General features: G+C 40.5%; 1 protein-coding gene across 2 annotated transcripts in view; it reads left to right on the top strand.

Annotated features, from left to right (window-relative positions):
• AFG2A (AFG2 AAA ATPase homolog A) overlaps window positions 1-7,717 on the top strand; it is a 165,476-nt gene extending 157,759 nt beyond the window's left edge. For both annotated transcript variants that reach the window (XM_081021930.1, XM_081021929.1), the window contains exon 16: window positions 7,273-7,717. In XM_081021930.1, the coding sequence (XP_080878056.1) occupies window positions 7,273-7,449 (177 nt within the window). In that variant the 3' untranslated portion in view covers window positions 7,450-7,717. The remainder of the gene's footprint in view (window positions 1-7,272) is intronic.
• The last annotated feature ends 7,549 nt before the right edge of the window (window positions 7,718-15,266 follow it).

The raw sequence follows: 15,266 nt of genomic DNA, 5'->3' as shown, positions 1-15,266 counted from the left end.
TTGTGTATGTTGGACAAGGTAGGGGACTGAAAAACAAAGATAAACAGAGTTTGTTCTTGACAAAGCCATGCATGGATGCATCAGTTTTTTAAAATCCACATGCCAATCTAGTAGTTCAGCCCCCTCCCTCCATACATCTTCATTCTTTTAATAGCTATATTATAAGAATTCTTTAATTGCTAAGATCTGTGCAAAGAAAACACACACACAATTGTTATGTCCCGTAATAGCAGAAAACATTTATTTCCACTGATTTACACCCTGAGGAAAAACTGACATTGTCATCCATCTTTTAGCTATCTCTTTCCTGCTTTTAGAGTGATGGTGTAGGGGGTTGGAGTTGGACTTGCATTTGTTATTCCACATTTGGGGTGGGGAGGTGTTGTGCTTCTCATCATGGCATACAAACTTGTGGCCAAAACACATTTTTCTGCTCATAATCCAATGCAGAAAATCAGCCACTTTCATCTCTTAAAGGGAACATTATCTATTCTGGCAGTGATGATTTTAGAGCTTTGCAATCTTCCTGCTCTTCAGCTTTCCAGAAAGTGTTTTGGATGGTTGCCTGCAGCTGGCAACTCTTTTATGAATTCCTTGGAAAAAGACACATGCACGATAACCACCTAAAATTTCCAGCAAGTTGGAAATTGGAGATACTTCTCTGTCCCTATTCTGGCCACAAACTTTCACCAAAATCTGAATACCATCAATATAGTATGTGTACAACCTGGTATTTAGGGAAATGTTATCTCTAAAAATTAGCTCTAATTTCTGACACATTGTATCAATGGAAATAAGAGTTATGGCCAAATTAGAAGATGTGGGAGATCTGTGATAGGACTTCTAAGTTTGGGCTGAGAAAGTGTATAGCTTCCTTAAGCAACTTATTGCATTGATGACCTTATTTTAAGAATAAGAATTTATGAGAACATAAATCTACTCTCCCATTGTCTGGACACGTCAATTCTTTAACTTCTGCTTTCTTTTTTATTTAAAGTGTCACCACTTAATCTTCTTGACCATAGGCTTAACCATACTTGGTTCCTGCAGTGTTTCAAAATATGGTTTGCCTTCTAGTCTGTCATCTTTTCAGCTTGCCTTTGACTCTATCAGTCATCATCTTCTTGAACTGTGCTGACCACAGCTGACAAGTATTTCCGAATGAGGTCCTTTGAGTGGTGAGATATATGACGCTATGATTTGCCAAGTCTTGAAAGTGATACCTCCCTACATACAGTACACACAATAGCTTATATATCCAGGTATATAAATGTGCCTGTACTAGAGATAACACAAGGGTATTAAAGTGAATATGTGGATTAATTTGTAGAGGTTTTCTAAAAAAATAATAAAATTATTCCGAAGATGGGTTCCAGAAATGAAAGTTTCATTCTGAAGTGCATGTATGCAGTTATGTTCCACAAATACAGCTGAAACTAGCACTTGGCAGGGCATGTTGTTTAAAAATATTCCATCCCAGCATGTGCAAACTTGTTTTTGTTACAGAATTCTTTTGTTAAAGGTGCAGTCCTGCCATGCCTTTGCCAGAATGATGGGATCTGTATCAAATCAGTATGTTTTGGAAAGCAGCTGCATTTAGAGCTTGTAGTTACAAATGTTAAATTGGAATTTACATTTAATATATTGCTTGGAAAGGTTTCATGTATAGTTGAAAAATCACAAACAGAAGAAAAGGAAACTAGGCTTGTAGCTACATTCAGAACATACCCTGTGGGTGTTAATTCTTATCAGAATGGTTGAGAATGAGCATGATCTTTCTAAAAGACCCTTTATGCAGTGTACAAGGATTTGGCATAACCCCATAAAAAGCCTAACACAAATAATTTTCTCTGTTTATTGCATGGTCCATGTGTTAATTCTGGGAACACAGTTCATCTGTCTCTCATTTACTGGGTCTGTGCAAACACATGACAACTAGATAAGCATCAGTAGAGATAAACAAGTATCATGTGGATATTTGATAAGCATACATATAGACACAAAACGGATCTTATTTTTATAAAGTACGTGTGATATTTGCAAAAGCTGTAAACTTCAGTTCATATGACAATATTTTCCCAAAGTCACTTAGCCTTCAGTTGTGGCTCTAGGGCATAAATTACTACTATTTTGTTGAGAATTTCAGTATTTCTTCAAAGCTGGTATGGAATTCTGAGATCCTATATGTGTGTTTTCCTCTAGGCTTAACAATTTAATACGTTTAGTAAGATCAAATAGAAGGGCTCAGTTTTGACATACGGCTATCCATTGGCCTCCCCTTTTTCTCCAGACCTCTCACGGAGGAGACACATAAAGAAGGGCCTCGGATTATGATTGCAGGGTCTGGGTTGGTTCATATGGAGCAAGAAGGTCCTTGGGGTGCTGCTGTGCTTAGCTGTTTAAGACCTTATAAGTCATAACCAGCACTTTGAATTGGGCCTGCAAATTAATTGGCAGCCAGTGTAGTCGAGGAAGAATTGGCGTTACATGCTCAAAGCATCTTGCCCAGGTGAGCAACCTAGCCACTGAATTCTGCAGCAGCTGAAATTTCCAAACCATCTTCAGAGACAGCCCCATGTAAAACGTGTTGCAGTAATCTAACCTAGAAGTTACCAGAGCACAGACAACAGAAGTCTTGCTGTCCATATAGGGCCACAGCTGGGCCACCAGCTGAAGTGGATGGAAGGCACTCCGTGCCACTGAGGCCACCTGAGCCTCAAGCAATAGCAATGAATCCAGAAAAATCCCCATGTCTCATACCCGTTCCTTCAGAGGGAGTGTAACCCCATCAAGAGCAGGCCACCTTATATCCATCCATCCACTCTAGGGAACCACCGATTAGCAGTGCTTCAGTCTTATCTGGCTTGAGTTTCAGTATTATTGACTCTCATCTGGTCAGTTGCTGAGGCAAGACAATGGTCCAGTGCATCTCTTGCCACACCTGCAGATGTAAAAGAGAAGCAGAGTTGTGTGTCATCGGCATATTGCTGACAGTGTACTCCAAAACTCAGGAATGGGAGGGAAATGAATGAAAGAAGACTGAAGCTAGAGCTGGCTTTTTAATACTATGGTTATATGGAGTTTCTTAGCAGGATGTAGGAGAGTAACAAATTATGATTTTTGACCTCCTAATTCCTTGTCCAGGGAAACCATGGCAGACTTAAACTTCCTCTCCTTTATGTTGACTTTTTTTATTCAGGGTCGGATTTGGGGTTTATTTGTGATGAGGGCTTATTTGTGATGTAAGCAGGTGCATACTACTGATTTAGTAAGAGTCAGTCACAGAAAAGACTTGAGTTGGGGGGTACCTTTTCAGATTGGACCCTTGGGGTTTCATCATTGTTTGAAAGGTCTAATTCTGAAGCCTTTTCACGGTCCTTCATGCTGAGTGGGAAAGCTGATGTTCCCACTCTCTAATCCTACTTTTAGACGTGCTTAGGAGTGTGTGTGCGGCAAGCTAGCCCGCACTCTTGCAGGTAGTCGTCATCCGGGAAAACGCCACAATTTGCACTATTCACAAACCACCACAGGATGCCAATCTGCTCCAGGTCCCTAATCCCTTTCTCACACGGTCTGTTGTAACCATCTGGGGAGGTGGGGGTGGGGGGGGATGACAAGCTTGAATGAAAGGGAAAGGAAAATGCAACACAATGTAAGAGATGGGCTTATCGGGCTGCCAGTCGCTGCACATACAATCTGCACCAGCTGCAGCCCAATTAAATTCAATAGTTCACAGGTGTTCCCGGCAGAGGATGCATTAACCAAGCCACTCTTAAAAAATACCTAAGACTTTAAACACAGAAGCTCATTTCTCCCCACTACCACCCTGCCTGCCCCGTCTCTCGATATTCTTTAAAGTTTTTTTTGGAGCACTTCAAATACAAAGAAGCTGAAAAGGACTTTCAGCCCTTTGGAAAAAAGTTAGTGCTTAAAACCACAATGGACCTGACTCAAGCAAGCTGAATCAGCTATTCATCTCATCTGATTCATCCTGGCAGATGAATTGTTAGGTTATCAGTCCATGGCTTCAGGAGTATAATAATTGATACCTGAGAGTATTTTTCACCTAGGAAGCTGAAAATGATTGACACAATTAGAACCCCCTCTCTAAATATTACTGTTGGTCTCTATTCTCTGTGTTCTTTTTTACTCATTAGTAACTTTAGAAAATAATTTGAAATCAAAACATCTTGGGTGTCTTCTAAGCCTCACTAAAATAAATGACAAATTTCCCACTGATACATATATAAACTAGGGCTATACTACTATTGCATGGATGTGTGATTCACATCATGTGGCATTTTTGCTGGGACATGTTGGTCCTGTTGAAATGTCAAGTGTCAATTATTCTAGTTCTCTGTGTGTGTGTGTGTGTGCGCGCGCAAAGATTGATATTGCAAAACATGCCCAGGAATAAGATAAGCACTAATAACATATTATTATTATCAGATCTTGCTATTTAAAGCAAGTATCACCACTGTTGCGTTTTCCCTTCTCCAAAATAGTTGACTGGCTGAATCCTAATAGACAGGATTGCTGATTCTTGAAATAAACCATTCTGGCACCTGAATAGAACCCAACAGCAGGGCTCAATATGATGCTTAGGGTTGGCATTCCATTTTTAATGGGCAAAATTCACAGAAGATGCCCATCTAAGAAGCACATTTAATGATTGTGTGTAAAGTTCCTGTCACCAACCATTGTATACATACGCTTAATATTACTGGAGACGTAAGCATTTTGAAGACGTTCCAGGGAAAAAATTGCCCATTTTACAGATGAGGCTTAGCTTGTGTCAAACATAGTCAGGTAATACACAACATCGAGAGCTTAAAATGCATGTTGAGGGATCACTAGTGATCCAAGCTACAGACTGTAGATGAGCATATTGAAAGCACTTCAGAAATTGAACATGCAGGAAGCAGCGCCTTTGCTCTCTGTCTGCATGCTGACATGGGATGTGACTGTCTTGAGACAGACAGGCAGACATTGTGTCTCACCCACATGTATACACACCACTCACTGCTGACCCTGACATGGGATGGCTGCTGCTAGCTGGCCGCAACTGCCTCTTTCTCAGGGCTACAAGCTGTGGGAAGTAGGCTTGCTGAACTGCATGAATGACCTGGCTGGGAATTTTAGAGGTTAAGAGTCTTGCTTGAGCCTGCATGTTCTGCCTGCATCCTGCAGTGCTGAGCCTCCACCACTCACTGGCAGCTGCATGTGCTAAGCCATGAGCTGCTGCATGTCATCCACAGTACTTTGGGTTAGTGTGCATGATAAAGTGCATAGGAGTACAGATGTCTCCGCTCTTCACTGCTGTCTGCACTTTCATTCCATTCCATTCCATTCCATTCCATTCCATTCCATTCCATTCCATTCCATTCCATTCTATTCGAAGGGCATAGTTTGTTCCCATTCTGTACTTTGAGGCTTCATCCCTCTTGAACATCTTGCTCTACATGTGAGATTCGTCTACTACTTATCCTCATTAGCATCTTCTCCAGTGAAGGCCGTGCATCACAGACCACACTGGATCAGTCTCTCAGAAATAATCCAAATACTTTGATGCTCGATATGTATGTGTCATTGTTACTAAAATGCCCCTGCTTAGATTGCTGGGCAGACCTCCATCACACCATTAAGTTTGCTCTGAGACTGGATGCAGTGTTGCAACACTGTGCACCTCCCGTTCTCAGTTTCCGGGAGTTCCCAAGTTTTGATTACCAGTTTTTCTTATAACACTGTTTACGTAATCCAAGGGTAGTCAACCTTTATATACCTACCGCCCACTAATGCATCTTTCTTGATGGTAGAATTTCCTTACCACCCACCAGTGCTCAATGGAAGGAGGATTTCGCTTGTGCCATAGAACCCCCTACCTCCCACCTAGAATGCTGAAACACCCACTAGTGGGCGGTAGGGGCCAGGTTGACAACCCCTGACGTAATCACTGGAAACATGAAGTACGTAGCAGAAAAGCTGGTCGTGAGTGTTCTTCATGTGACCTTTGAGTTCATGTGACCACTGGAAAAATATATTGCTCACACACAATTCTGATTTTTGATGTTCATGTTCATTTTGAGTTGTAAATGCAATGGCACGAATAAGACTTTCTGTGAAAGGTTTGCCTTTTGGTGTCAAAACAACAAGTGAGCAAACAAGGAAAACATATCAAGGTACTCTATGTGTTACTTGAGAAATTATCAGGCTTTGTGGGGTGTTTTCTGAGTTTAGGAACTAATAAGCATGGGTTCCTGTGGCTGTGCTCCCTACATTAACTTACATACATAGACTTTAACCTGTGAGATGGCAATGTGTGTGATTCTTTTTTCTTTTTTGCTTTAACATCTTCACTGTGCTCTAAAGCATTAAAATGCAGAACAGCAGAGCACTGATCAGAACTAACAGCAATATTGTAGTAACTTGACAAAGATGTCCAAATCCATGCTTTTTCTACTTCTTCTCTGAAGGCATGCTAAACACATGCTAAATCCCCTAAAAAGCTACTAAAAGACTTTGGCAGCCATTAGTCCTGCATGGGCGGTGGAAGTCTTTTCAGCAAGTGAACAAACAAGGAAAATATACTGAATGGCTGACAAATGCATTTCAGCTGGCTCTTTCATTTAGACACACAAGGGTGCAGTCAATATCAATCACTGTTTTCCCTCTTACACTGAAAATCGTGGTCCCCCTGTTCATTCCTCAAGCGCTTTTCACCACAGTAATGTGTCTTTAGAATGACATTAACATGAGGCTGTTTCCGCTGTCTGAAGTCCAGAGAGCTTAAAAACCCATCTCAGGCTTTAAGATATTAGTAGTCTTCTTTTCCACACTTTTTCTTCCTTCCTGCTTCTCTTTTTGAATTGTATGCTTTTCCTTCCCCCTTCCCTCCACCTTTTTTTAAAGTTACAGTTTGAGACAAGAAAGCAGCCACAAATGATTTGATAGTCTTTCTCTCGTTTCTGGAATGCGTACTGAATTGTTTGCCATCAGTTGGCGTATTTTTAATTGAGCATCTGCCATATGCATATGCATATTTTATTTATATAAGAGGGCAGTGTATGCTGCAATAGCAAACATCAGAATGTGTTGTTGGTGGATTTTGCCAGGCTTGGAACAATTTTTTGCAGAGGCTTCCATGGATATTCAAGAAAATTATGAATGTGGCCTTCTGTTTCATTCTGCGTCTGTCCTCTGCCACCAGTCCTCAGCAGATAAAATGTTCCAGCAATAAATCTTGTTATTTAAATACATATATTTCTTTTTCAGATAACTGCGGTTTGTAGGGAAGCTGCGCTTCTTGCCCTTCAGGAAGATATACAAGCAAAATGCATTATGGGACGGCATTTCCAACAAGCCTTAGCTATTGTGACTCCTCGAATTCCAGATTCTCTGCAGAAGTTCTATGACGGCTATCATCAACAGAGTGGGCTACATTCACTTTGAGAAACTGATTTATTTAACAATTGTACATTGTGTAATGTGACTTCATGGGCTCTTTTATAAGCTGAATAGCTGTAATCCAACAATGTATGGAGGCCACAGGTTCCCCTTCTCTGCTTTAGAACTAACACAAATAATTTAAAGCAGAGTTTGGGGGAACTTGAATTCAGGTGCCATATGTGGCACTCCATGCCTTTCTTCTGTGTCTCAGAAATTTCCCTGTCCACATCCCACAGATAGGTAAACCACATCCCACAGATAGGTAGACCCAACCTTGCTCAGGGACCCACAAGTTTGGGCCAAAAGGATGCTCCATAGCCAGGCTAAGGACCCTAACTCTTCATAGCTGGCCTCCAAAGACTGAGGGTGCTCATCAGATCTCTTTAAACCCCCTTTAATTCCTACACCTTCCTGCTGCAGAAGCAGCATGAACTTTAGTTTAGTCCAACTGCAGAGCGGCCTGGTGTTATAATAATAATTATTTTATTATTATTATAATAATTATTTTATAATAATAATAATAATAATAATAATAATTATTATTATTATTATTATTATTTATACCCCCAGCCACTCTGAGCAGCTCACAGCACATATCAGAACATACTAAAACATCAAACATTAAGAACTTCCTGATACAAGACATGCCACACTGACTCCTCATCTTCTGTCCACCTGGCCCAACCACAACAAGTGCTTTTTAGCAATAGTGCTGCACATGCCAGGGACGTGGATTTATCCTGGTACTTGATGTGATCTCTCGTCCTGCCTTCTGGTTTAAGCATAGAACCTGACTGCCCTTTTCTCCTGGCTCCCAGTTCCTACTCCTGACTCAAGACCACTACCCACAGCCCACCCTTAACAAAAGGGAAGAGGAAGTCAGATTTTTTCAGGACCCTAGTTCCATGAGAGGTGTTCAAATAAGCCAACACTGTTTCTGGGTGTAACTTGTCACGAAGCCCAACGCGCTTCCTGAACACGAAGCTCAGGAAAGATGTTTATGCACTCATACTTGCCAGAGCACGTGCGTGCTTAGAGAGACTTCCTAGTTTGTTGCTGCCACTCCTTAAGATGGCCCAGCAGGCTTTACACGAAGAAGAACTCGCTAATTTGTCAGGTTTGCTGGCACACTTCCCTCCTCTTCTTTTTTCATTCTCTCCCATATGCTGGTCCTGCTCCGATGGCTGTTTTGGATTTATTACTCATCCTGGGCCTTAAGTATCTACATTCTAATCAGGTCTATTTCAGGTACCAACTGTTGTACCCAAATTAGGAAAAATCTGGGCAACAGAGTGAGTCACTCAATAGAGACATTGCATTTGGCAAAGATTGCTAGGCCTTTTTCTTCCAAATTCCTGTTGTGAAACTTGATAACCTGAAATGTACCTGGCTTGAGTTGGAGCAGTGGTGGAAAGTGCAGGAGGCATCATGCCTGCCCTTAAGTAAAAAAACAATCATACCTGAGTTGCTGCTGCCAAAATTTTAATCATAATTTTATAACATTTCCATCTATGGGAATTCATATCAGAGTTGTGTGTGCACGCGTGCTGTTCTTTACTTTTTATCTTGCAGTTTACCTTCATTCATCTTAAGACTTGTATATCATTTCCCTCCCACCAAAGTGCAATAAAAGCAAAAAAGAGTTCCCTGAAATTCCATTTTCTACCAAACTATTTAAGAGTTATGTGGGCCATATCAGCAACTTCCATCAAAGGAAGACTGAACAGTGCTCTGCACATCCTTAAAACCAGTTCCGGATGGTTGGAGGATTTGGGGTTTAGGCAGGGGGCAGTCATCCCATTGCTCCTGGAAAACGCAGCTAATGCAGCATTGGATACAGCCTTTTGTCTCCTTTCCAGCACTTTCACCATATGCTGAGGCCGTAATCTTACCCATACCCTGGAAGTTAAACCTGTTGGAAACAGTGAAATATACTTCCAACTAAACAATATACTTCCAACTAAACATGCATAGGATTGATAAGTCATTCCCAGGGACATCTTCCCAATGTATATACACCATTTAGTTGCAAAAATGTTCATCTAATTCCACCCCCACCACACAACAGGTAATTTATTCATCTAAAATGTTTCAGCACCACTTCCACCACATACTTTGGAAAGTTCAATATTCTCTCCAAGATTGTGGCTACGGGGGGTGGGATTGCATGTATACATTTGACCATATAACCTTGGGCAGCACTCAAAATACTTCCTTTAAGCAAAACAAAGATGACCCTATCGGACCAAAGATGACAGACCAGCACTGATGTAAGTGTTCTTAGGAGCTTCGTAAGGGTGAAGACAGAAATGGATGTGGTTTGAATGCCCATTTCACTGCCCTGAAAACAAATGGAGCAATTATGTGTTCAAACCACTTCCACCATGCTGAAAACATTTCATCTGTCTTCACCCTCATCCTAAATTGCATTTCCCCTCATTAAAAGACATTGAGCTGCTGTTCCAAATATGATGATGGAGCATCTAACGCTGGATTTATTTTAAAGCAGTAAAAGGAAAAACCCAAAGGCACTGTTTCAATGTACCCTAATCTTGCTTTTGTGTAATTAATAAATACTAATTTAGAAACTGCTAAAATATTCTTCTTTTCTTTTCTTTTTGATGCCTGGAGGTAGGTTGGATTTTTCAACTTTCTAATTCCAAAGATGAGGGGTGCTAAAATTTTATAACATGACTTGGGAATTCAAAATATATTTTGGTTAAATTAATATAATTTAGTTTTGCTTCGTAAGAAAAATGTGTGTAAAATGGCATAGAAATAATTAAAAATGATTGCCAAGTACTCACAGTTGTATTTATTTATTTATTTATTTAGCTAGCTAGCTAGCTAGCTAGCATTACCTGGCATTTTCAGAAGATAAAATTATTTGGTTTTCTGAAAGCAGTTTATATGCTTTATAATCAAAGGTAGATTATCAACCTAAATGTTGTCCAATCACAAAAATAATAGCAGTTTTGAATTCCTCACCCCCAAACACATATTTTTAAGATCGCTCGCTGGAGAAATTTGCAAAAATTTAGTTTCACCCCCTAAAAAGACTGAAATAGTCTTCAAGCATTTGCCCAATTGAATTTGCCAGACTGGTTAATTGGACTGGTTAATTGTGTTCTTACACTATATTTCTGTGTATTCCTTTGGTATAAAAGAACCACAATCCCATTTTGTTTTGATGTTTGCTTATTGTAGTTTTGAAACCACTGTCAAAACAGTGATGCACTTTTACATATTCTCGGTATTGGAGATACTGTCACAAGCATGTAGCATGTCATTTTTCTGGACATCACTGAGCTTAGAAGCACAAACCTGATAATATGTGTTGCATTTATGTCACTTAGGAGAAATATTGCTTAAACTGATTTATTTGCTTTGAGCAACACTGAAACAACTAGTTATCACCGTCTAATTCTATTCAAGGCTTTCACTATGTGCATTTTTTTGTGTGAAAGCTGCTTTTACTGAGAGAAAACGCACAGTAGTAACTTTTAACTACAAAGGAGTGTTTTATTTTCCTGAGAGATTAATAGTAGGTCAGAATCAGCTGGTAGTGCCAAGTGCCTCGATAACACAATTGACCACAGAAAGCTTTGTTAAGCCCCGCCCTGCCTTCTCATTTCCCAGAAAGAATTGGAAGACAAGTGCTGGGGTGATTTTTATTTTTGCACCAATTTTGCAAGACATTGATTATGATGAGCATAAATCTCTAAAACAGGAGGATCCCCCCCCCCTTATTATCATGAGTGGAAAGAAATTAGCAAGGAAGAGAGAGATAGATTAAGGAAGGGATGGAGGGTGTTTATGGGTATATTGTCATCAGGAGAAAAATCCTATATAGCCCACCTTCAGCATTCAAATCTACAAAATGCTTTGGGATCTTTTGACTTCTTTGACCACAATATTACCATTGTGAGGCTAAATCCTTGGTGCAGTAAATTATTTCCCAACTATTAAAAAAACGAAGGGAGGTTTACCTCTAGGTAGCTACTTTTTTCAGCAAAAGGGAAGGGGCAGTTTCAGATGTCTGTTTTTCCATGGTGGTCTCACTTGAAGCTTCAGGTTACAGCTGAACTTTTTGTAAATAAATGGTATGAACAGGTTTTGATGGAAGTTATAGGAATATAAACTGGTGAATGAAGTACATAATCATAATTCTTCTTTGGTTAGATAAAAGCATACAAACTTCTCTGGCTGGTTTGGTTGCTTTTGCTATGCAAGGGAGACAAAAGTCAGATTTCTTACACCCACCTAGTTTTCCATTGCTTCCCCTACGTGCGTCCAAAATTAGAAGCCCAGCAATATCCATAGCTGTAGCAGCTGCAGCAGGGTCAGATGGAGGGAGAGCTTTCTGTATGAGTGTGAGAGGAACTGTACGTCTCTGCATGTTCCTTGCCTGTGTGTATAAAGAGACTGTGTTTCTTTGTGCGTGCATGCAAATGCATTGTAAACTTTTTCTAGATGCATAACTATGTGATCATATAATGTATTTTTGGGCGAACCTGCTTCTCATATTTAAGAGTTCTCCTTTTCATGAGTCAAGATCTGTATATTCATTCTAGGAACTGCTTCAACGAAGGAGTGTTAATAAGGTACTAAAATACTACCAGTGGTAGTTTCCGCCAGATGTGCATGTTCCCACATTGCCCTTGTGTTGATCAACTGACAGATGTGCTTATGGCAATGAATCCCTATTTACAGCAATTAGCAACTCATTTACCCTGCACATCATACACATGGAAGGAATGGAAAAAACCAGTCATGAGACTCTGCCCTCAGCTTGAACGTTCTCCCCCTTGCTTCCAAATCCTTGTAAGATTTTCTGCCTTCCAGGAGTCAACTGCAAATTCAGATTTCATTAGTGATAAGAATGCCATTGATAGAACAAGTCAACTGTTCTGGATTCCTATATTTGCTATTTGTGAATCCCAGTCCATGAATAATATAAGTATTTGCGTTGACTAGCATGAATTAGGCAATCCAGTAAAGCTTTCTGCTTCATTATATATATATATTGCATTAATGAGCTTTAAACCAATCCTTTGTGCCTGCCATATGGTTAATATGGCACGTGGCAACTGTCTTTTTCAGATCCCATGAAAAATGCTGAGGCCTTGTTCCCTGAGGGCTATGCCTAAAAGTAGGAAATGCAATCAATGTATTCAGCGCTACATTGATTTGGGCACAAGTGTTCAAACAATAAACAATCATCATGTCCCACTTTCTGTGGCATCAAAAGGGCAGAATCTTTAATCTATACTACATGTTTATGCACAATTGATGCATCATACACATATGCTGAGGCTGAGGGGTTTGTCAGCGCTGCTGTTAGGACAGTTCTGATGTCACTGCTTTGCTGTCAAGAATGGTGAGGGGACAGGAAGTAGAAGCACAATTAGGGCTAGAGACTGTCATCTGGAAAGAAGGAACTAAGCAGATTGGGACAAGCAGGAAAGAAAGGGAAGTAGCATTTGCTCACCCATGGGTACTGTTTTTATTGTATTTGTATGAATCATGGATTATGTTTATCTTACACCATCCTGGAATCCATTGGACAAAGTGCAGTTTAGAAATAATTTAAATAAACAAACCATTCTTCAAGCTTGAAGCTGTGGCAACAGGTGCTTCCAGATGCAGGTTTATTGTGGACTTCATGCGTGCAGGTGTTTTGTACTGTCATAGAATGTTGTCGTCATCAAAATGCTTTTTATTCCAGGTTTCCTTTTACTGGGAAAAACCGCTAGGCAAAAAGGATCCATTATCTATCCACACATCCACTGCTGTTGTGAAAACTCAAAAGCACAATTTTGGGTTTTTGGAGGGGAGGGGGCTGTCACATGTGTGGTGATGTTTCATTGGGTGGTTCCTATTGCTGCACCCCAACTTCCACTTGCTTTTTACCTGAGCATAACCTAGCAGCATGCCCATTTCCACATGATGCACATTGAGCACATGTTGGGATTTCATCAACGTAGTTCGGCAGTGCTGTTCTGTGAAGATTTCAACACATGTGGGGAATTACCTTGGAGCAGGCGTCCTCAAACTTGGCCCTCAATATGTTTTTGGCCTACAACTCCCATGATCCCTAGCTACCAGAACCAGTGGTCAGGGATTATGGGAATTGTAGTCTCAAAACATCTGGAGGGCCACCTTTGAGGAAGCCTGCCTTGGAGACTAATCACAGTGCATAAATCAGAATTGTGATAATAACTGCCCAAAGATCTCCTTATTGGAACCGATAGCTATCAGAATTATGGCATAGCAAAATATCAGTTTTGCACAATACCTCTATAGTAATACTTAATTTTTTTAAAACTCTAATGGAAATGAACGTAATGAGGGGCTGTTAATGTGTGCTATAGTGCTCTTCCTGTGGGGGAAAATTACTTTAAAGGTGTGCGTGTGCACAGGTGCAGAAACACCTGCAGACATGCTCCAAATGGTAAAATGTAGCAGGGGGTGGAAGAGGAGTAACTGAGGAGAGGGGTTAGAAAAGAGCATGGAAATATTTCATCATGGACCGGCCACTGCTGTGGATGGGAAACAGTAGAATGATATCTATGAAAAAGTGTGTGGAGGGCCGTGTGTCAATCATGCACACAGAAAAATGTGATCCGAGTGACCCATTTGCAAGAAAAAGCACCTGTCTGGACTTGCCCACAGAAAACAGCCTTGGTTTTCTATCCCTGATTAATAAATTTATTCTATCACCATCAGACGAGGACTTGTTCCAAGTGCAGCTTCCTGTGCTATTGGTTGAGCCCTTTATCATTGAGTCAGAAGCACACGAAGGAGAATTTTGTCAATGGTGGAACCTACAATGAATGGGGTAACCTTCTGTTGGCTGTTTGGTTTGTAAAGAGTAGCCGAAAGATTGGCAAATTTGGGGTGTGCCAAAATAGCAAACCTGATTCTCTCTACAGGCAGACGCACAGCACTGAGGTACCCTTGAGACTTTGCTCAACTGACAGTGACATATTACACCACCTAAAGGATAATGGACATTCCAGTTTTAAGAGATGCAGGGCATGTTATAAGAGTCCGTAAACTGATTTGTTCCAGACAGCCTCATTAGAAAGATCCCAGGTCTTCACTAGTGAATGGACAATATAAACATACACAAAGCAATCTATTTAAATTAGTGCAAAGCTCTCCCACTTCCTTTGATAATTTACTCCACACCCAGGGAGTGGCTTCTGCTTGAGGAAAAATGGGCAAGATTTCTACCTCGGTTGTTTTTGAAGTGATGTGCTATTTATCAGTCATGATAGATTTCCTCTGGTGCCTTTATCAACTATAATTAGAGCAGCCACCTTTCATCATTCTCCCAGCGAATACAAGTACAGTCAAATCTACAGTCCTTAAACGCGTCACAAATTTCTATAGCCCTAGAAAGTGTGACCCCTGACTTTGGTAGTAGTAGTAGCAGCAGCACAATTACTGTATTTTGGAAAGTTGCTTGTCCGTCTGTCCTCTATGCACTCAAATATCTCTTGTAATATCACCACCCAATTGGGAATGACATTTCCCAAGATGGAGGAGCCAGATTTTGTCTATGTTTGGATACCATTGAACCCCATATTGAATCAAGATAGTGGACCGAAACATTCCAAACTATGCTAATACGGAGGAGCAGGTTTTGGTCTATGACTAGATACTGTTGGGCACCATTTTGAATCAAGTTGGCAGACTGAACCATTCCAAACTGAACTGATTTGGACACCTTTGAAGATATTGTCACCCAATTTGGCATGTCAGTTCTGAAGATTGAGCAGCGACTTTGGGTCTGTGTTTGGATACCGTCAGAT

This window comes from Podarcis pityusensis (assembly GCF_964106645.2).
Source record: "Podarcis pityusensis genome assembly, chromosome: 9".
NCBI classification, from domain to species: Eukaryota; Metazoa; Chordata; class Lepidosauria; order Squamata; family Lacertidae; genus Podarcis; species Podarcis pityusensis.
The sequence above is the reverse complement of the archived record's forward strand: the minus strand, read 5'-3'. Positions and strand labels throughout refer to the sequence as shown.